This window comes from Phoxinus phoxinus, assembly GCF_949152265.1.
Source record: "Phoxinus phoxinus genome assembly, chromosome: 18".
NCBI lineage: Eukaryota > Metazoa > Chordata > Actinopteri > Cypriniformes > Leuciscidae > Phoxinus > Phoxinus phoxinus.
The window spans coordinates 20,450,060-20,471,090 of record NC_136893.1 but is presented as its reverse complement, the minus strand read 5'-3'; the positions used below and the strand labels follow the sequence as shown (position 1 = coordinate 20,471,090).

The window sequence follows — 21,031 nt, the reverse complement described above, 5'->3', positions numbered from 1 at the left end:
TGAAGTGCCGGAAACGAGTCGTCAGTAATTCCATTCTTTCTTCCTACTTACGTAGGTTTGTAACAGATGTGCTTAATGCCAGCCTAAGGTCTACTTTGACCCTCAAGCGCTGTGGTGTCCATCTGGCTAAAGAAGATCAATCACAGCAAACTCTGTCATCTGACCAATCAGAACAGAGTAGACCAATCACAGCAGACTGGGCCATCTGACCAATCAGAGCAGAGTAGACTCTCACAAGGAGGGGTTTAGGGAGAATCCTTTATCAAACCATTTCAGAGATGGTGTGTATATTATGAGAGGATTATTAATATTATTATTTACATTTGATGCAAGTAAATCTAGTGTAGGAGACCAACAAAACATTTACATTAATCATTAAGCAGACACCTTTGTCCAAAGGAACCTCTAAAATAGTGGCACTTTTATATATTTCAACGTGGGAGGGACAATGAAACATTTAGCCGAACTTTAGCTTCAATATTGTAGCTTTGGTTTAAATGATTCATTTTTAAATTTATATTTGCATTTTTTTTACAACATATTTGGAGACTTCTGATCTATACAGTATTAAGTCTATCTGGTTTTGCACTTTGGAATCTCTTAACCCTCTGGGGTCTGAGGTGTTTTCTGGGCCCTGGAGGTGTTCTGACATGCCCTGACATTTGTGCTCATTTCTGTTGCTTGTATCATGGCAAAAGAACTTGAATGTCAATTTACTGTCCACTTCATTGACTCTTGGCCAGTGTGTTTTATATGTTGTGATCCTGATCTGGTGACCCTCTTGTACATTTTCTAGTCCTTTTTCAGCCTTGTGGGACGGGTTCAGATTCATCGGGATGCGTTTGAGCACTGGTTATAATTGTAGAGGTTGTGCCCTCAACCTCTGTTAGTCTTTTAATTGGTGCACTGGTGTATTGTGGAGACGCACATTGTACAAGGTCAAAGGTCACATGGCACTTTCCACAAGAGCATGTAACGGCTTATTACAAAGGGGGATTCCTTGAAAAGCCTTTATTAAGTCCCATACAGTTCCATTGAAACAGTTTACCTGGATTTCTGATGCATTTTTTTCCGTTGTCCTGGAATCAGAATGTTAAATATTAATAATAATCTCAATATAAGATCATTATATGGAATAGGTGTAAAAACAAAATGTTTAATAGTCATTTTTATTGTTCTATGTGTTTCTGTGGTGAAACCTGAAACCATTTAGGTTCAGTGTAACAAAATGTGTCTTGATAGTCAACATTTCATAGTATTGTGCATGAATACAAAATATAGGATAAGAGAAGGAAAACATATTTCTCAGGCATAAAGATATCATAAAGATGAACATTTTGCACAGAAAATTCTATTAAAAAACTCCTGAGTCTTTAGTATAAGCAACATTTTCAAAATAAAAAAAGAGAAAAGAAAACGACAACAAAAACATTATCTACAGGAATGTACAGTGCAAGAACAGAAGAGCATTTCTACAGTGGAATCTCTCAACTAATAAAAAAAAAAAATAGCCAAAAAAAACACATCTCATATTTCAGCAGAAGGGCTTTTTTTCTCTCTGTAATAATAAATATGTTAGCAGGATTTGAAGTTGGATTGACATTGCGTTGGATTGCGGCCCGGACATGATATATTATTAGAAACATGGATTTTGATGATATACAAACCCTTCTTCTTGTATCATCTCATTTTGGAGGCGAAACAGAATTTAAAAAAAGGAAAAGATTTGCTGAACACACAAAGTATATTGACGATCATACTTGAATCTTAAGAGTTTCAAGAAGCTAAAAAGGCAATCTTAGCACGTTACTGATAACATAACCCCCCTTATGGCAGTAGCTTAAATGTGCAAAATCATTTTTTTATATAAAAATATGCTATCTAACCACTCAATGTTGACCTTTCTCTAAGATCCCCCCCCCCCCCCCCCACCCCACGGAAGCGCGAATGTCAGTTTTAATCAAATACATTGTTAAACAGAAATATGTTTTTGTAGATATACTGAACAGTCATAACATAATTGTTTTGTTGCATTGTGTCAGTATTTTGCTGAGAGGTGTGCAGAGAGGTTACGTGATTGCCCACACAAGCGAACATGTAACCGAAAATTGTGCTGTCAAGATATCAGTTTTGTGACAGGCCATGAATTATTTATTTTTCTTCAGCAGGAAAAGTGAAAAACGTTATGTAATCCGACCGCAAACGTGTAATCCGCATTAATTCTAAGGTGCACAAACCTGCTTGTTTTGTTGTTGGGTAAACCTGCATATAATGTTTCAGGTCACACTTTATATTAGGGATCTTTTATGTAATTACCATGTACTTACATAAAAAATAATAATACTTATTGTGTTCATGTTGTATTGCAAAACACTTTAGTAAGGTTTGGGACAGGTTTGGTGGTATGGTTAAGTTTAAATGTGAGTTAAGGTGTAAGGTAACGGTCAACGGTGTCATTATAGATGTAGTTACAGAAATTAAAGGGACAGTTCACCCAAAAATGAAAATTCTGTCATCATTTACTCTCCTTCACGTTGTTCCAAACCTATATGAATTTCTGTCTTCTGCTGAACACAAAAGAAGTTGGTAATCAAACAGTTGACCGCATTGACTTCTATAGTATAGGAAAAAAATACTATGAGAGTCAATGGATACCGTGAGCTGTCTGGTTACCAAAATTCTCTAAAATATATTTTGTGTTCAACAGAAGAAATAAACCCATACAGGTTTGGAACAACATGAAGGTGAGTAAATGATGACAGAATTAAAAAATGTGGGTAAGCTATCCCTTTATTTACAGATGTAATTACATGCAGGTATTTTTAAAATATAAATACAATGCAAAATCATGTAGTATGTACGCAATAAGTGCATTGTATCAAATTATGAATTTAAATGTCAGTACATAAAGACACTTAATATAAAGTGGGACCATGTTTTATAAAACCAAAAGTGACCCGTTAAACAACTAGCTCGCCCAACAATTCGGTCTTCATTTACTCACCGTTATGAAAACCTGTATGACTTTTTCTTTCTTTTTGTCTTTCAGCATTGATGTCAAACCTAGTGTGATATTACTTGATGTGCCATATTTGAATATGCGCGCAAATTTGATTGAGATTTGAGAGTAATGACTTAGACTCATTAGCGATTCAAAGTCTTTGATATGAAATGGAATTTGTTTGGAGTTTTGCAGCCCGATTGCCATTTATTTGTATTGTATGGAAAGAGCTACTTGAACATTCTGCTAAACGTCTCAGAAAGTCACAACTTGAGTTTGAAACAACATAGCGATGAGTAAATAATGGCATCATTTTCAATTATAACCTGCCATCACCCTTCATATTAATACTGTAAAGAAGTGGTCATTCGTGCAAGAGCAAACTTAAAAAAAGACATCCAAGGCACATCATACAAACAAACTTTTCTTTCTCCCTGTCAAATCGTTTAACAGTTTATAAGACTGAACCAGCATTAGGAAGTCCCAGGGGCGTGTCCGTTCACCTCCGTGGACGCCCTGCGCTTGTGTCCCGAGTACTCGCCGATGAACGACCCGTCTTCGTTGAACTCGCAGTCCTCATCGTCTGATATCACAGAGCTGTCCTCACTGCTATCATCCTCGTTGATGTCTCTGAGCAATTGCTGGCTGCTTTTCAGCGGCTTCTTGTCATTGTCACTGTCAAACACCAAGAAAAACGAGTCAAATTCAGCTCAGAGTGACTAAGAAGATGATCCTAGTCAAGGCTGGCAGACAGTGCGGGTAAGGAGGGGTGTAGGGGAAGGATGCAATCACCGCTTTCTGATAATTACTAATTGCAAAGACTTCAAGGCCTGATGGAAATTCTCGAAACTAAATAAGAGAGAAAATCACAGAGCACCGAACACACCAGCCAATGAGAGGACTGGCTTAAGAGACGCTTTTGTGTGGCTGTAGACAAACAGCCTGTCAGGTTACTTTAGTCCCTTAGGAATGATGGGACAAACCGAAATTAGCTGCCAATTTGAGAACAGGCGCACTGCCAGCAAGCAGGTGTCTGTAAGGAGACGGGGGGTCACCTCGTAAGCTCCCAATTACTATGAGATGCCACAACATCTCGGATAGCGATAAAATAAATCCAGACGGAAAATTTAGTAGGATAAACTGACATTTGTCCTCTTTTCATTTTAGTAATAATAGTCCTGCTGACCACAATAGGACAGTGAACAATGGGGACTGCTTTGCGTCATCCTTTGCTGATTAATTGGTGCAGATAAAGACTAAAATAATTGTATCATAATCTGTTGGCAAGCGCACACGCACACACACACACACGCGCGCACACAAACACACACTTCATTAGAGAAAAAAAGCATTTATTGGCAATCTAAGTTGTTTGTAACAATTGAAATGTGTCTTTGCTGAAAAAAAAAGTATTAATTTAAAGAAAAATCTTACTGACTCCCAAACTTTTGAACATTCATGTATGTATATATGCAGATAGTTCAAGTCACGCGTTGTAGGTGCTTTCGACGGTGGACAGGGGTCATCATACACAGCAAAATGCGATGCACTGTGTGTTGTGACACATACACATTCCATAACCATCATTCAAATTTTGTGCGAGTTCTGTTGGCTCGGAGCAGACGGGATAGCCTCGTAGCCCTCATGCATCGATGAGCCTTGGGCGCCCAACACACGGCCACCGATTTGTGGTTTGTCCCTCCTCAGACCACTGTTGATAAATTCTCACCACTTCTGACCGGGAGCAACACACAAGCCTGGCCATTTCAGAGATGCTCTGACCCAGTCGCCTTGCCATGACAATTCGGCCATTGTCAGAGTCGCACAGATCTTTATTCCTGCCCATTTCTCCTGCGTCCAACACGTGGATTACGAGAACGAACTGTTTGCTTACCATCTTATCTACCCAGACCTTAATATGTGGCCTTGTTAAGAGATATTAATTTCGCCTACCACTATATATACTGTATATTTTCATTCAGCATTTCTCTTTCAACAACTACTGACAGATTAGTTTACATTTCTTCCCTCCTTTATCTCTTCACCTCTTCTTTCTATAATATATTAGTATCCCAGAATTCAATGCACTATATCATATTTCATCAAATGAATATCATCAATGGCGTAACATGGTAAACCAGCTCTCCTATTCTCAAAAGTGTAATAAATCAGCGGCCTCCTTGTGCAAGCCTGAGTAATGCCGTTTTGAAAGCCTCCGAGGCTCCCGTCATACTCCACAGCTGGTATGGGACGCACTTCCCTATCCGGTTACTTCAGTTAGCAGATGTTCGAGTGTGTCTGGTGCTGTAACTCCCCAAACAAGGGTAGCGTTCAGATCAGACTCCGAGCCTCTGCTGAAGCTGCATTTCTTTCCCGAGGGAGGAATAAAACGGGTATCTCTGCGTCTAAGTGTAATGAGATGGAAAACCATTTACGGATTCGAGATACTCCATATGCAATTAATACAAGCTAACTGCACACAGCCTCATTTTCGCTCGCCTCTGGTCTTTTTTTCCACACAGGTTTTTAATGTGCTACTTGTTTGCACCTGGATGTGACACAGTGTCATGATTGGTTAATGTTCCAATAATAACTGCACACATTTTATAGGGTTTCCACAATTTCTTACCTACATATTTTCTGTAATTTCTGATTATTGATGTTCAAAAGTTTGGGATCAGTAAGGTTTTAAGTCTTTTGTGCTCACAAAGGCTACATCAAATTACATTGTTACATTATTTAAAATTAGTAAAATATTATTTTGTGTTTGAATCAAATTTAAATGTAATTTATTCCTGTGATGCAAAACTGAATTTTCAGCATCAGTCTTCAGTCTCACATGATCCTTCAGAAATCATTTTGCTGCTCAAGAAACGTTTCTTATTATTATCAATGTGGAATTTTGTGGAAATCGTGAAACATTTTTTAGGATTCTTTGATGAATAGAAACTTCAAAAGAACTGCATTTATTTGAAATAGTAAAAACGTTTACATTGTTGCAAAATATTCTGTTAATTTTGATAAACTGTATGTGTCCTGGTTAGATAAATGTATTAATTAAAAAATATATATTGCTGACTCTAACCAGTAGTTATCATATGTGATTATATAAATTATTATATAATCTGGATGCAAATGTATCCAGTAAAATTCTTAAAGATCAATATTTCACTTGTAATATTTTTAATCTAGTCAATGAAAACCAATAAAAATATACCTGTATATATTCACTTTGCCATGATTTTTTTTTTTTTTTTTTTTTTTTTTTTTTTTTTTTTTTTCCATGACATTTGCAGGCATGGAAATCATTTGAAAACGTTTCATTTTGAAATTTTAGAATGTGACAATTCCCAGACATTAATAGGTATTTTCTATAACTGAGGCCCTTTTAAAGTTGTACTATAAGCTACACACAATACGACAACTACTGTATAATCACACACAACTACACTTTTGCACGAAAACAAAGCTGCCGTTCACTACCTGTGTTGTGTAGGCTAGTGAGAGCAATGCTTTCCGTGTGGCTCCAAGTAAATGCCATGCATGCAGGGTTAGTTTGCAGGAGATAAAGGCATTGAGAAATGATGTTACAGCAGGAGCTCAGTGAGATGAAGAACTTGTGTCGAGATCTATAACAGAACTAGTGTGGCTCTCTGACCTGTACTCGCAGGCGGTTTCTTCTCCCATGCCGTGGGATTCCAGATCACCAGGAGACTCCTCCTTTTCATTCACTGCCAAGAAAACATTCAGAAAGATTATTTAATAAGGATAACTGATATTTCGCCGTTGCTTTTGAAACTTCCTGCCTTGATATCATTTCAAAAAGGACATTATTGTTATTCATAAGAGATCATATTGACGTTCACTTGTTTTCTTTGCAAATGCTGAGTAAACATACAATACCTCACGAAATTGGGAGAATATTTCCTATTTTGCTGCATGGAAGCACATCAAGGACACCGACTGTTGTGTAAACTGAACTTGAATGTAAGATACGGCCTTACTGGTAAAAGCATTTATTCTTTTCAGCTTGGTAAGCTATATAACATAATATATTGTAAAGTATATCACAGCCACAGTGAAAGATCAAGGTGTTTAAAGCTATATCTTGCAATGCCTTAGGCTTAATTGCATACACTCCATAAGAGTTCTTCATTTTATAATAATTAATTCAGGATGTAAATCTTGAATCCATTAAAGACCTTTCATATTGCTTAAATATACAGTATGTGGAACAAAAAAAAGCTGAAGACCACAGTAGGAGCCGACGAGGACAGGTAAAGCTCACTGATCTCTAGATATCTGTCTGACGCAGTAATAAGTCTATGGGTTGGTGCGACAGAGCCACAGAAAAGCTCAAAAGCTAAAGTGTAGACGCTTTGACTACAGAGAGCTTGGACAGGGTCTTGGAAGCTCTGTGTGACCTCTAAAGCTGTTTGCGTCTTACCTGCATACTTGCCGCCTTTGTTCTTGAGCACAAAACAGCCGATGAGGACGAGCAGAGTAAGTAAAGCCCCCGCGCACATCATCCCCACAAGCCACTCCTGGGATCCCGCCGCTTGTTTACTAGACACTGCAAGGACAAAAGAGAGTTTGTTTTTGGGAAAATGTCATTCCTGAGCACAATCACACTGATGCCAACTTGAAAACATTGACAAATACTGTCTTGTTGGGTTAGAAGATAAAAACAATCGTATCCTCAAATGGCATTTTTAAATACGGTTCCTGCGGCAACTTCTGATGTGGGATGTCAAATCAGAACAATCAGAACACAAAGTAGAGCATTTGTGGATCATGTACATTTTTAATTGTTTGTTTGTTTTTTTGTGAGTGTTTCAACAATATTTAAGTTAATTTCCAAATGTTTAATTAATTTTTGGAACACTTATGAACATTTCCAAGCTACTTGCTGACTTAAATGGGCTGTTTTTGCTGCTGTCTCACAGACAATGTGGGTTTGCTGTAAAAATGAAACCTTATGTCTAGTTGAAAATGAATTTCAATAATTTTTTTCTTATATTCTGATTCGTCGGAAGGACATGCGAAGCAGTAGGTGCTACATCTAGCATTCATACATATATGTGTGGCATTATCCTTTCTTCTGGTGTTGCGAATAACATTATATACGCCCTCCCCTTCTTATTAAACTTGCAGTTTCAGCAAATACAGAGTAGGCATCATTGACGAGTAAAGGTTGGACTTGGACGTCATGTGTCCAAATTAATTCATCTGTCTCTCTGACATCAGAAAGTTGTGGATGTAGAGAACATGCTGTTTTACAGCCTAGTTTCAATAAAAGGTAGTTTATTCTGGAGTGGAACTTTCAAACGTTGTTTCATTGTATACGGCTTCCTCATGATAAGACCTCATCAGAGGATCTCAACTCTGGCCCTCTAGGTCCACTTTCCTGAGTTTCGCTCCAACCTTTGACCAAACTCACCTGCCTGTAACTTCCTAATACTCCTAAAGATTTGTAATCCGTTTGTTTAGGTGTGTTTAATTAGGGTTGGAGCAAAACTCTGCAGAAAAGTGGATATTGAGGTTGTTAGGTCGTTTAATTAACGTTTATTCCACTATTTTGTGTCACTTGTCATACCATGATGGTGTTTTGTGTTTGTGTGCATTACACTGTGCACCATATGTACCTCAGTATTTACCTCAGCTTGTTGTAAAGCTACTTGTGATTAACTAATTCATCGTGTGTCTCTTTTACTGCCTGTAATGTGGTTTTTGGATACAGGTTAAGGTGGTTATACAGCATATAATACAGTCTACAGATTCAAAACACAAGAGTAGGATGTAATATTAAAGAAGACCTATATTATGCCTATTGATTTTGTTTTGGGGCTCTACTAAAATAGGGTTTCCTGCTTGAATGTAAAAAAACACACATTATTTTTCACATATTTGACATTGTTGAAGCACCTCTCTTCCCAGTCTGTCAGTAACGCTCTGTTTAGTTCCTGTCTCTATGAAGCCCCTCCTTCTGAAAAGTGCAATATGCTCTGATTGGTCAGCTTGATTAGTGTGTTGTGATTGGTCACCTGCTTTGAGTATGTTTAGGAAATGTCACGCCCCTTACCATAAGTGCGTTAGATCCGGGCTGGAAAAAAAAACAGCGTCTCTTGTACATGGTGACAACATCCTACTAACACAACTAAACCACGCCTCGTCCCTTTTTTTGTTTTGTCTTTTGCATAATGTATGTCTTGGCCAAAAATTATTTAAATGAGGAACATTGTGACATGTTTGTTCCCGGAAGAACTCAAGACTACAATGGAGGCATTTCAGGGAGTTCAGAAACAGATTTACCGTAAATTTAAGTTCAGTCCTATAAAACCTAAAATGTTCCTGCATGGCAACCACAGCTGCTGGTATAAATTACACAAATATATATTACAGTGCATTTTATAAACCTATAAAGTATAATATTTATTTAAAAATCGCTTGCTCAAAGGAATGGGAGAACTTTCGTTGAATGTCCTAAGTGCTAATGCAGCCACAGAAAGACTATCACACGCTATACTATGTCAGTGATACCTCTAATGCTGTTCTACAGGCTAAATTCTCGAACTTCTCACCTTTCCTAGTCTTGAAAACCTCTTCAAAAATGCTAGGGCCATCAACCCTGCGTGAAGCCTGCAGCCGGACTGTGTACACAGTTCCTGGACTGAGCCCTTCAACGATGTGGAAACCTTTAGATGTATTTAAAGCCTCTGAAAGCTGCCAGATACCATCACCTGAAGGAACAACCGCATAACCAGATAGCGTTAGGCCACAACCCAGCAGAAAGAGGTGATATATATGATAGTGAAAAGCCACACTTTGAAAGGTTAGAAAAGTAGACAGAGTAAAATTGATACTAGGGCTGCAAATAAAAAGCCATAAGGAAAATAGTAAAGAATGAATTTCATTATCGGTTAGTCTGGATTTTCTCTTCAACGTTACTCGCATTTTATATTATATAATGATAATGCGCTCATTTACTTATAAGTAAGCGAGTGGTTGAATGACAATATCCTCATTAAAACTTTAAATATTAAATATTCGCACAGAGCACGATAAAGAAAGGATGAGCAATCACTGGCTCTTAGACCAAATTTGTTGTTGTGGAGATCTTTGGGATTAGTCATTTTCTTCCAGGACATTATTCGTTATTCTAGAGATTTTTTTCCTGCAGTACACAGCACACAGCTCTTTTAACCATAATTAATTACTTAAAAAAATATTACATTAATTTCAATTGGTTAATCAAACATTACCGGAAAAAACCCGGAATTAATGAAAAATTATTACTTTTGGTTATTCACTGTAAACTGCTGCTTTTAAACTGAGAGCTTTGTTTTTTCTGTACTTTAAATCGTAACATTTACATTTACATGTTTGCACATAATATATATATCGTACATTATACAGTCTTTGTACACTGATCTGTACATTGATCAAAATGTTGAATATCCACTTAATATAAGAAATAACGAACAGGGCCCGGTTCCCCGATAACGCTCACTCTTAGCGCGCTAAGAAGACTCGAAAGATATATCTTACCAAAATAATTTATGTTCCTAAGTGTGTTCCCCGAAGTATCCCTTAGGAAGCTTCTTAACACGCTGCCTCTTACGTTCGACGTTACAAAGGCGCTGTCCCAAGTGAAGGTGCTGAATTAGTTGGCATCGATTGCTCAGGAATCGATTTTCCACTTCACGCGAAGGTGCATTATGGCGTTAAGAAAGACAACACGTTTTAAGCAAATGAAACATTCCTCAAATTATTCCAGTAACATTTATTTTAACATAGTTTAAGTTATCAGTAAAATATAGACTATTAATTAAATTATCAAATTGTCAGTAATATGTTCACACGATATGTTGTGACGGGTGACGAACCTGGTATCCCTCGCTAATCATCCACCCTCCTTATCCCGTTGTGCCGCTTCTTGACATGGTTTTAACGACTTCTAAAAATCATGTAATATACTTTTATATTAATGGTAAGGTACTTTACAATCAGAATTGATTGGCAAGCAGCTGCAGTTACTTCTGTTTAATGCGATATTGATTGCCATTGGTTAATGTTTTCCATAAAACATTTGATTCAATACAAGGACACGTTGGATCGCTGCCATAGTTGATCGCTTACTGGACACCACCATGCTTACCCATTTATAGATCTTAGCCATTTAGAGCCAAATTCTTTGCCAGATTTTAATTATCAAAAGTGATTGCCAATTTAAACGCTTTAATGACATTAAATAGCCTAGGCTATTTACCACCATATTAGTTCTGATACCAAATAAAGTCAACTTCATGAATAGGCCTGTATCTATTGCGAACATATTTTATTATTAGTCTTAAAATGTCCATAACATAAAATCATTGTTGAGGTTAAGAACTACTTAGCGATAAGAACGTTTTGGGGATTCGGGCCCTGATTAATTGATCATCAACAGTTCTTAGTTGCAGCCCTAGATGACACTTTCCAAAAGGCACTACAAATACATCTACAGTTGTAAACACTGAATCCCGACAAAGCATGATTGAGGAGTGACATTCTTACGGTGATTCATTATTGCAACATAGAGCTGTGAATCAGACCGTTCTCCACTGGTTCTCCAGCTGATTCTTGCAGAGGTGTCGCTTACAAAGGTGGATATGTTGAGAACAACTGAGAGAAATGCACAAAGAAGATATAGAACAAAAGACAGGAAAAACTCTCAAAAGGTTAGTTCCTGCGAAAGAAACCCAGTTCAGCCATTACCATAGGATTGTGTTATAGAAATGATACAGAAATGCTTCATCTAAATGAAACATTGTTAAAGTCAACATGAAACAGTCAATTTTAAATAATTAAAAGAGAAGTTTCATCTTTATCCTTGTATTGTTCAACTGGTCGAGTTGATATGTTATGCCTGTGATTTAGAAAGTAATTAGTAATAAGTAATGCCATATTTTTTTCGAGAGAGTAATTAGTACAGTAATCTTAATTACACTGTTGAATGATGTAATTAGTAGCTAGTAATTAAATATTTTTGTAGAATAACTTACCCAACACTGTACATAACAATTCAGAGAGAAACTGGATAGTGAATATTTATTTCAGATAAAACTGCAGGACTTTTATCTGAACTAACTGATCTCTATTTTAACAGACTGGTGATGTCAATCATACAAGTATTATATGATATTATATTATATTATAACTGAATTCATTATAATACAAACATCTTACTTTGCAATAACATGCACTGACAAATCATTCTCAATAAGACTAGGAACATGTAAATACAGTCAATTTTGATTTCATGTTGACTTTAAATGTAAATTTCACTCAAGTATGGAAATGTTGAATGTATGAAGGTATGAAATGGTATGATGGTTAACTGTATAGAATAGATGAATGGTTGAATACCTAAGGTAGGAAATATGGCATTGACAGTGTCTGTATAAGGTGAGGTGAAAGAGAAAGGTTGCCCTGCAAGAGAGAGAGAGAGTTCAGACCACATGCATGTGAAATGCAAATAATAAAATGCAACTAATAATACAATCGTGTATAAGCAAAATAGCTAAATAAATGGGCCTATCAAGGTAAAAGTCTTGTTTGTTTGTTTTTGTGTATTTGACTGAGTATACAGATGGTCTTTACAAAATGAACACTGTTGAATGATGTGTTCCTGTCAGCAGCCAGACTGGTTTTGTCAGCATTGAGAAAGACAGCTGTCTTTAGCAGGGGTTCAGGGACAGTACTACTGCCTCACAGAGCAGCTCTTAAAAGACAAAGCAAACGCCAACAGCAACAAAGCTAGCTGTCGATAAATGTTTTTTTTTATGGAATATGCTGAATATACAGAATTATATCCTACATTAATTATGGAGTTATGCAGGAACTTTTGATACAACAATAACACTAATTCAACAACTACAACAGCTGTTTATTTATTTATAACTTTAAAATTAGTACAACTACAGGTACTATGACTAATGTTAAGACTAGAATGTTTTCCCATGCTGTTAATAGTTAATGTAAAGGCCATTGCACACTGAGTCCGAAAATCGCATCCGAAATTTTCGCACGTTAAAAAATAAATATGACCTCACGTTATGTCAATCACGCTTGCACACTGTCTCCGAAACTTTCGTCCATCATAAAAAAAATCGAAACGGGTTCGATTTTCTGCGTTTTTTGCATCCGTAACAAGCAGTTTGAATGGTGCTTTGACAATTCAGAGCCACCGAATCACGAATAAGAAAAAAAACGCATACGAAAATTTCGGACTCAGTGTGCAATGGCCTTAACTAATGACATAGGTATTTTTTTTTACATAATAATGTATGGGTTAAATATACTAATTTCAGGTTACAAAAACAGCTACAAATCTGTTGGTACATACTCAACTCAGATGATGTCACTTCAGATGTTGACAGTTCATCTTAAAAAGACAGTACAGATAAAAAACTATAAATGTATAAATAGATAAATGACATTTTTCTAGAAATTCAAACTGCTTTGACCATCTGACAGATAAGCAGACTATGTACTCTGTTACTAACGTAACCTTGGTTCCCTGAAATAACGGTCGCTAGACACAATGGGAAAACTCATTTTTCTCTGATTACTGAAGATTATAGAATAACGGAGCTGCGCAAACCAATGGGCGGGGCTATCCCTCTATATAAGCGTGCATTCTGCACTAGGGAATCAGTTTAATACGACTGAAGCGACAAACGCCAAGCCGTGCAGTGTGAAAGCACAGCCGGTGACGCAGTACTCGCTCCCGTTGTCTCAGGGAACCAAGGTTATGCTAGTAACCGAGTACGTTCCCTTACGATACGGTTCACTCGTACTGCATCGCTCGATTAAATGGGAACCCAGTCCAAGTGGGCCGTGCTTAGACCTTCAGAACAAAGACACTGTAAAAGCCTGACTCACTGTGGGTCGGAGGAACTGTTTCTACAGCTCCTTTCTCTACAGCTTTCCGCAGCGAGATTTGAAGGATCTTCCTGAAGGATCAGGATGGCTTCCGAAGCGTAGGATCCAGCGTTATCTTAGGCCGGGGACCATGGCGCTTCGGAGTGGGAATGCTGTCAAGGCTCAGGCTCTGCTTTGGGCTGAGCGGTCAGACAGGCTGGTGGGAGACACTGGGGAGTCGAGGAAAGCAGCCTTGTCTGCGTCCTTAATCTCCATCAGGCTGTTGTTTTCGTGGCGCACAGAGCCAAGTCCTTCTAAGCTTCTCTTGAAAGACCTATAGGACCACCATTGTGTGAAGGGTGGAGCCTGCTTGTCCAGCCGAGGTGTAGGCACGCCCAGCGAGAGCTGAGGTGGTCCTACAGGGCTTAGACGGATGGGAGACCTTCGCTTTCCATTCGATCGATGTGGGCTGGCAGAGGTGCACGGCCACGGCTTCGTCCAACAGAAGTAGCTTCTCATAGTCCTTTTCCTCAGCGCAGTCAATTGTGAGGTTGGTGGAGGTAGAAGTACGAAGGCACGCAGAGTAGGTGTTACGCCAAGACTTGGTGAGCTTGTCATGGACCTCTGGGAAGAACGGTGCTGCTCTCTGACGAGGGGCCTGCTGGCACCCCGGCAGGAACCCTTCATCCAAACGGCTACGTGTGGGCTCCTCAGGGGTAGACCACTCTAGTCCATGCTCCTTGACTGCTTTTGAGAGGACACGGATTAACGCAGCGTCCATCCCAGCTAGTGCCGCTCGAATCCTTAGATGTGCGTCTGAAGCCGCTAATGACATGCTGTCATCAGGAAGATGCTCATCAGATCCCCCGAACGAGACCAGGCCACTCGTGCCTGAAGAGCTCACTCGTGCCCGACTGCTCAGTCCTTTGGCTCTGCTATTTCTTCCTCCAAGGCTCCTGGGAGGAAGGGAACGGGAGAGCGTGAGGGGCGGAGCCGCTCTCTGAAAAGAAAGCGATCAGCGAGCGGAGAGAGGCAAGACTCAAGCTCTCGCAATGAGAGCAGCTTCTTTGTGGGATTTCCTCTGATAGGCAACACAGTCATCATAGGCTTGTGCAGTTTCAAGATGTTATTCTATATTGAGACAAATTTGCTTTCCTTTTGCGTCTAGCGACGCACCGTATCGCAAGGGAACTGACATTATATCTCCTTCAGTGGTTTAAAAATCACTTTATGTCACATAAGCTGACATGTTTGACTGATAACTTTAAAATAAATTTATCTGCATTTAAAGGTCTCCAAAAATGCAGATGTCATGGCAGAACACTGCAAAAGTTACATTGTATAAAAAGCAATTACTAGGGGTGGGGGGGGGGGGGGGGGGGGGAATCGATTCACATATGAATCGCGATTCTATCTTCTAAAGATTTGAATCGATTGATAAATGTAAAAAAATCTATATTCTATTTTCTATATCTAAACGTCTGTTTATAATGTGATGTTTACGGAACAAAAAACGGTGCAGCACCTGGACAGTTTAGAGGCTTGTACAACACATTTTAACAGGCATAATTAAGCATGAAAATAACTGAAGGAAATATATATATATCTGCTAAACAAATAAAATTCTTATGGTTTCTCTACCTAATATATTAAAAAATACAAATGCAATGAAAATACAGGTGTTGGTATCGGTATCGACAAATACCAAAAATTTAAGTATCGGTATTGGCCTGGTTCTGGAAAAAGAACCTGGTTCTGGCATCGTTGCATCCATAATTTTAACAAATAGAATATAGCCTTAAATAATGGAATTAAAATGTCAAACAATTGGGGGCACAGATTTTCTTTTATATAAGGAGGGGGCTTCAAGGAAAACAAATTAAACAAAAAACAAAAACAAGTTTAGAAACAAATCTAAAATCCAATTTATGCATATACGAGAATCGTTTTTTAATCAAATCGTTATCCCAATAATCGTTTTTTTTCGAATCGTGAGATTCTAAAAGATTCCCACCCCTAGCAATTACTAACTAACTACTAACTAAGTTGCAAAATGCTACAAACTACAGTAGGCTATGCGATACATACAGCTCTCTGTCGAAGTCTCAGCTGAGACTGTAGAAACTTCAGGAAGTGAATTTTCAGGCATAGTAACTAGTTCATGAGAAACAAAAGTTGGTTGATAAGAAGACAGATCAGTTTAAGCAAACCCATGGAGTATGAGAATATGAGCATTACAGAAAGAAACATGCAATTCGTAACAAAATTGTGGCCTAGAAATTGTGGCAGTGAAATGCAATGATGATGATGCAAAATCAGTTATCCAGTAAGTAGAAAAACATCTAGAGGCAAATATTTTTACTACGGCACCTCATTGATCGGTCAAGGCATTGGTTACTAGACTGTAGACATCATTCCACCCTTTCGTTCATGAGAGGACTTAAGCAATAATCTTATCTTCCTCCTTTATGCAACAAGATCTTGCCAACAGCAACTTCTGTAGTTCCATAACTGCTGCTTAATCACTTTCGAACACCTTGCGGCTGTGCTAATTACAACACAACTAACTTTTCTTGTATCAGATGTTTGTGTCTCAGCATGGGCACTTCAATTTAGATTCTGACACCAGATCCATTATAGCTCCTGAGACTCAGCTTAGTTGCTTCCGGGCACACTTACATGCTTCAGGGACGGTGCTTCCTTCCTCACTGATGGCTGACCCACAGCCCACCTGCGTACACGCTCTCAGGTAGAACTTATACCAGTTGTCTTCCTGTAGATCATGCAAGACCCAATCTGTAGTATCTGGTGCACTGATGTTCACAGAGATCAGCTTACCCACAGTCTCATTAACTAGAAGAAGAACATAAAAAAGGTTTGGGGTCAGTAACATTTTCAATTCATCAAGGATGCACTAAATTGATCGATGTTACAAAAGATTTATATTCTGAATAAATTCATAAACCGCTCTTTTCTATGCAACCTTTTTTATTCCCGTCCTGACCTTGACCAGCTCAGTACTGCATGCCATGAGGAATTTGCTTTAGCCCTCTTCCCCACCTGTCTAGCAATGTAGTAGATCTATTCCACCAAGATAAATCCTTAAAGTGCCCCTATTATGGTTTTTCGAATATTCCCATTCATGCAGTGTGTAATATCGCTGTCTGTAAATGTAAACGTTCTGCAAAGTTATAAAGTTGAAAGTCTGCGATAAATAAAGTTATTGTCTCCCAAAATAAGAATACACTCCGAACCGTCTAAACAAGTCATCAGGAATTCCAGTCTCACTTCTGTGTCCGGCATACGTAACGCGGTAACACATTTGCATAATGTCCGAATTGAGCAAGATTTGTTTAATGTTACATCAATCATTCACGTTAGAGCTTGGCTAAGGTATGCGCTGGTACTTATATAGTTCCCGCATATGCATCGCAAATTTTTTTTAATATATACACATCGGCTGATGGGTGATGAATTACAGTTGCAACATCTCATAATGTAAACTGAGTAGCGTATCACTGAGAAATGTCCTGCTCGAGTCGTTCTTGCGATGGAGGTTCGGGTTGAATAACTAGTTCTTCCAATGTTTCATCATCGGACTGGTGCTCGGATTGATATGGTAAAATCGACGCCATCGTAAGAATCGCTGAGCTTTATGAAGCCTCCAGAGCTTAAATTCAATTATGATAATGTGCATGTTTCTGACACGCGCTGAAAGCGGTAGACCAATCACAACAGACTGGGCCGTCTGGCCAATCAGAGCAGAATAGGCTCACGGAAAGGAGGGATTTAGAGAGGCGAGTCATTTGAGAATCACTGAAAAATGTGGTGATGTGCAATGTATATTATAAGAAAATGAAAATATTTTTGGATGTTTGATGCATGTCAACCTGTTGTAGGAGACCTTCAAAACAAAATTAGGAACCTTTAAAATAGCATATTAGGGACACTTCAATATAATTTGTAATACTATTTCACAATATTACTGTTTTTGACTGTTTAAATAAATAAATGCAGCCTTGGTGAACTTCTTTTAAAACATGTAAATGTATTGACCCCAAATTTGGCAGTATAAAGATCTAGACAGATGCTGTAACAGGAGATAAATCTGCGAGTGTCATACCTGTCTGGTATTGCAGCAAGTATCCTTTGAGAAACCCATTGGTTTCGAGTGGAGGCGCCCACACCAACTTGATGGAGTCTTTCTGAAAGTTTGTAGCTTTCAGGTTGTAAGGTTTCTCAGGAACTGTGGGAAGATGTCAGGCACTACTGGTCAGTATGTACATTAAACTTGGAAACTCATTAAAAACATGCACCACTTTTGTGATCAGTGCAAAAACCCGCATCTTTATTCTGCAATTGAGTTGCTGCTGAAATAGCATTGCATCGTATTTTGTTAGTGTCAATCTTTTCACGCCTCCTTTCTATGTAAATTATTCTTCTAATGTTCAGCAGTACATTATGGACCGTGTGTGAACAACAAAATGTGAAAAATTCAACCGAATCCACACAAGAACTAAGCAAACACTCAAACCACTTAATTTTAAAACGTGTCTACTGTCAAAGAGTTCTTGCCTCCCTGTGGAGTTGTGAAAGAGACGGAACTGCTGCTGGGCCCATTCCCTCTTCGGTTAAAGACGTTGACAGTCAGGTTATATTCAGAGAATGGCTTTAGTCCCGGCACTATGGTGTGACTCCTGTTTCCAGGGATGTTGAGAGACTGTCTCTCTGAGGGGATACTCTCAGAGGTCAACAGACTTTTAGTTCGCCACCAGTGCACCTGGGAGCAAAAGACAGAAGGAAGAGGGTGTTGATGAGATATATAAGAAGTGCAAAGAGAGGCAGAAAGAGAGAAAACGCAAAAGTGGAGTCTATTAATTGTTATAAACAGCTTGTTAGTTGCTCATTGATCAGCACCACAGGGCCTTTGAGCTAGAAGGGTCAGGAACTCACAGTGTATCCTCCAAGATGGCCCCTCAGGGCGGTTTGAGGCACTGGTGACCAGCTGACCCTCAGCAGTGTAGAGTTCAACACCTCCACAGATACATCCTCAGGAGGCGCCAAGGGCACTAGAATTGGTAACAGAACGCACAAGTGTTTAAGGCTAAACAAGAGGGTAACATCTCACAAATTCACACATACACAAGTTTCCTGAAGCAACTAAAGCCACAGAGGAGGGAAAATGGACTGTAATTGGATGACACATTAGACACACTTTTTCCAGGAAAAGCGCACATGCTAACACAAAGCTATCCGCAGAGAAATGAGGGTACATGGGAAAGGCACTTTCAGAGATGCAAACTCATATGGGGCGATAAAAGGTCATAATTTGGCAGCACGTATATTAGGCTGATGTCACTTTAAGACCTGACGCACTGATCTATTATACTGTTACGCATGAGTTTTCTTTCTCAACACAACTGACTACGTTTACGTGAATACTCGCCAAGACAGGCATTTTGACATTATTTTCAGTGTATTTGACTGTTTAAGCGTTGAGAGGCGGCATTTTTGGGTGTGAGTACAAAATCTGCTGGATTGAAGTGAAATTATGCGCAATATGTGCAATCCCACACCGAAATTAAAGCCCTGTAACACCAGCAATATTCATACAGAGCAAATGAAACGAGTGAGGGAGGGGAGGCGGGTTTTTGTGTCAACTCTAAGAGATGAGAGAGCGAGAAAGCGCAGCTGTTATCGTGTATTCTATGGAAAATGTATTGGAAGCGGTGTCGATATAGAAAAATCTATATTTTTAACAACACTACATTGAACTTAGTTTGTTTTAGATGCCTTTTTAAAAGACTTCAACTGAAAAATTTATATATAAAATTCAATCCGCCAAAGTGGCTAGTATGAGTGATGGCGGGTTGGTGGGTGTTAATGTCAAGCCCTGATTCTCATTACAAATTTGAGAAGATGATTGCATTTGTTGCATTTAAAATGCACGCTTGCAGTGATGGGGTTCTTGTGGAGCAGTATTTCTGAGGAGTTCTGTGGCTTTTCAAAACTCATCGGTTCTACATGAATCAGAAACGACACCATTTTAGCTGAAAGGTGACAAGTTTGCATCTCTGCACTTTGCAACAGGAATAAAAGGGATAACCTTTTTGATGCAGGAATAACAAGGACAAAATCAGCCCAACCTGTTGCATTATCCTCTAGACAATGCCAAATGTCGACTATAGAGACAAGGGCATGGAAAATATGAAAATTGAATAAAACAAAAGATAATCACATAAGTGTTTGGCAAAGAATATGTCTGATCCCTAAAAGCACAATGTAAAAGCTCAGCAGAAATGACTGATCCTGGTAAAGAGTGGATTAAACCACTCTCCCAACTAATCTCCTATCTTAAGTGTTTATTATTGGCTTATCGTGGCAGTGTCACACGACTGTGAGATGAATGCATTAACGAGCTGTTACACTCACAGTCTTCCCCGGAATAACCAGTCACCAGTTCGGGTTCTGGTGCCCACCCGTGGTGGTTGAAGGCCTGGATCTTGACCTCGTAGGGGACGAACGTTGGGGTGTCTCGGACCACAAATGAGTGTCTCTTCACCATCTGTTCTTTCCAACTGTCCTCGACACCCATGAGCCTGTAGCTCAGTTTGTATTCCAGACCGGGACCGTTGTGCTCCACAGGCAAGAGCGGCTGGCGATTAAAGGGAAAAGTGGGTCAGTGCACTGCAAACATTACTGAGCATTTGGAACATTTGAAAAGAGTGCAAGAGGCATTTGCTGATGGGTTTGCGAAATTTGGCGTGGGATAGTTTCCGGGGTGCCTCGCTTGGCTTTCCATCAGAATTGCAATCTGAAGGAATTTTGACTCATAAATAAAGCATCAATTGGCTCGTGAATGGAGATTTGCTCATATACTTGACTGCCAGTGCAAATTAAGTTGCTATGGCTTTAAAACTCAAGACTTCATAGGAGCTCCAGGAACATTTCGTTCTGTTTGCGTGAGGGTGTTTGCCTTTTTCTTGCTTCAAGCCATGCATATATGCATATGCATTCAAATTGTTTGACAATGCTGTTTGCATTTTATTACCTCCCAGCTGATGTCCATCTGATGTGGCAGGTGACCCTCAATCTTAATGTTTTCTGGGTTCCTGTCGGGAGCTG

At 38.9% G+C, this 21,031-nt stretch overlaps 1 protein-coding gene across 4 annotated transcripts in view; it reads right to left on the bottom strand.

Moving 5' to 3' along the window:
* Positions 1-1,153: 1,153 nt before the first annotated feature.
* Positions 1,154-21,031, bottom strand: part of chl1a (cell adhesion molecule L1-like a) — a 71,049-nt gene continuing 51,171 nt past the window's right edge. For 2 of the 4 annotated variants that reach the window (XM_079588776.1, XM_079588775.1), the window contains exons 18-29: positions 20,958-21,028; positions 20,339-20,561; positions 18,860-18,975; positions 18,482-18,686; positions 18,030-18,152; positions 16,586-16,759; positions 12,410-12,472; positions 11,558-11,665; positions 9,583-9,741; positions 7,449-7,574; positions 6,660-6,732; positions 1,154-3,676 (exon numbers count right to left, since the gene is read on the bottom strand). In XM_079588776.1, the coding sequence (XP_079444902.1) occupies positions 3,475-3,676; positions 6,660-6,732; positions 7,449-7,574; positions 9,583-9,741; positions 11,558-11,665; positions 12,410-12,472; positions 16,586-16,759; positions 18,030-18,152; positions 18,482-18,686; positions 18,860-18,975; positions 20,339-20,561; positions 20,958-21,028 (1,643 nt within the window). In that variant the 3' untranslated portion in view covers positions 1,154-3,474. The remainder of the gene's footprint in view (positions 3,677-6,659; positions 6,733-7,448; positions 7,575-9,582; positions 9,742-11,557; positions 11,666-12,409; positions 12,473-16,585; positions 16,760-18,029; positions 18,153-18,481; positions 18,687-18,859; positions 18,976-20,338; positions 20,562-20,957; positions 21,029-21,031) is intronic. The other 2 variants (XM_079588778.1, XM_079588777.1) reach the window with 1 other exon arrangement.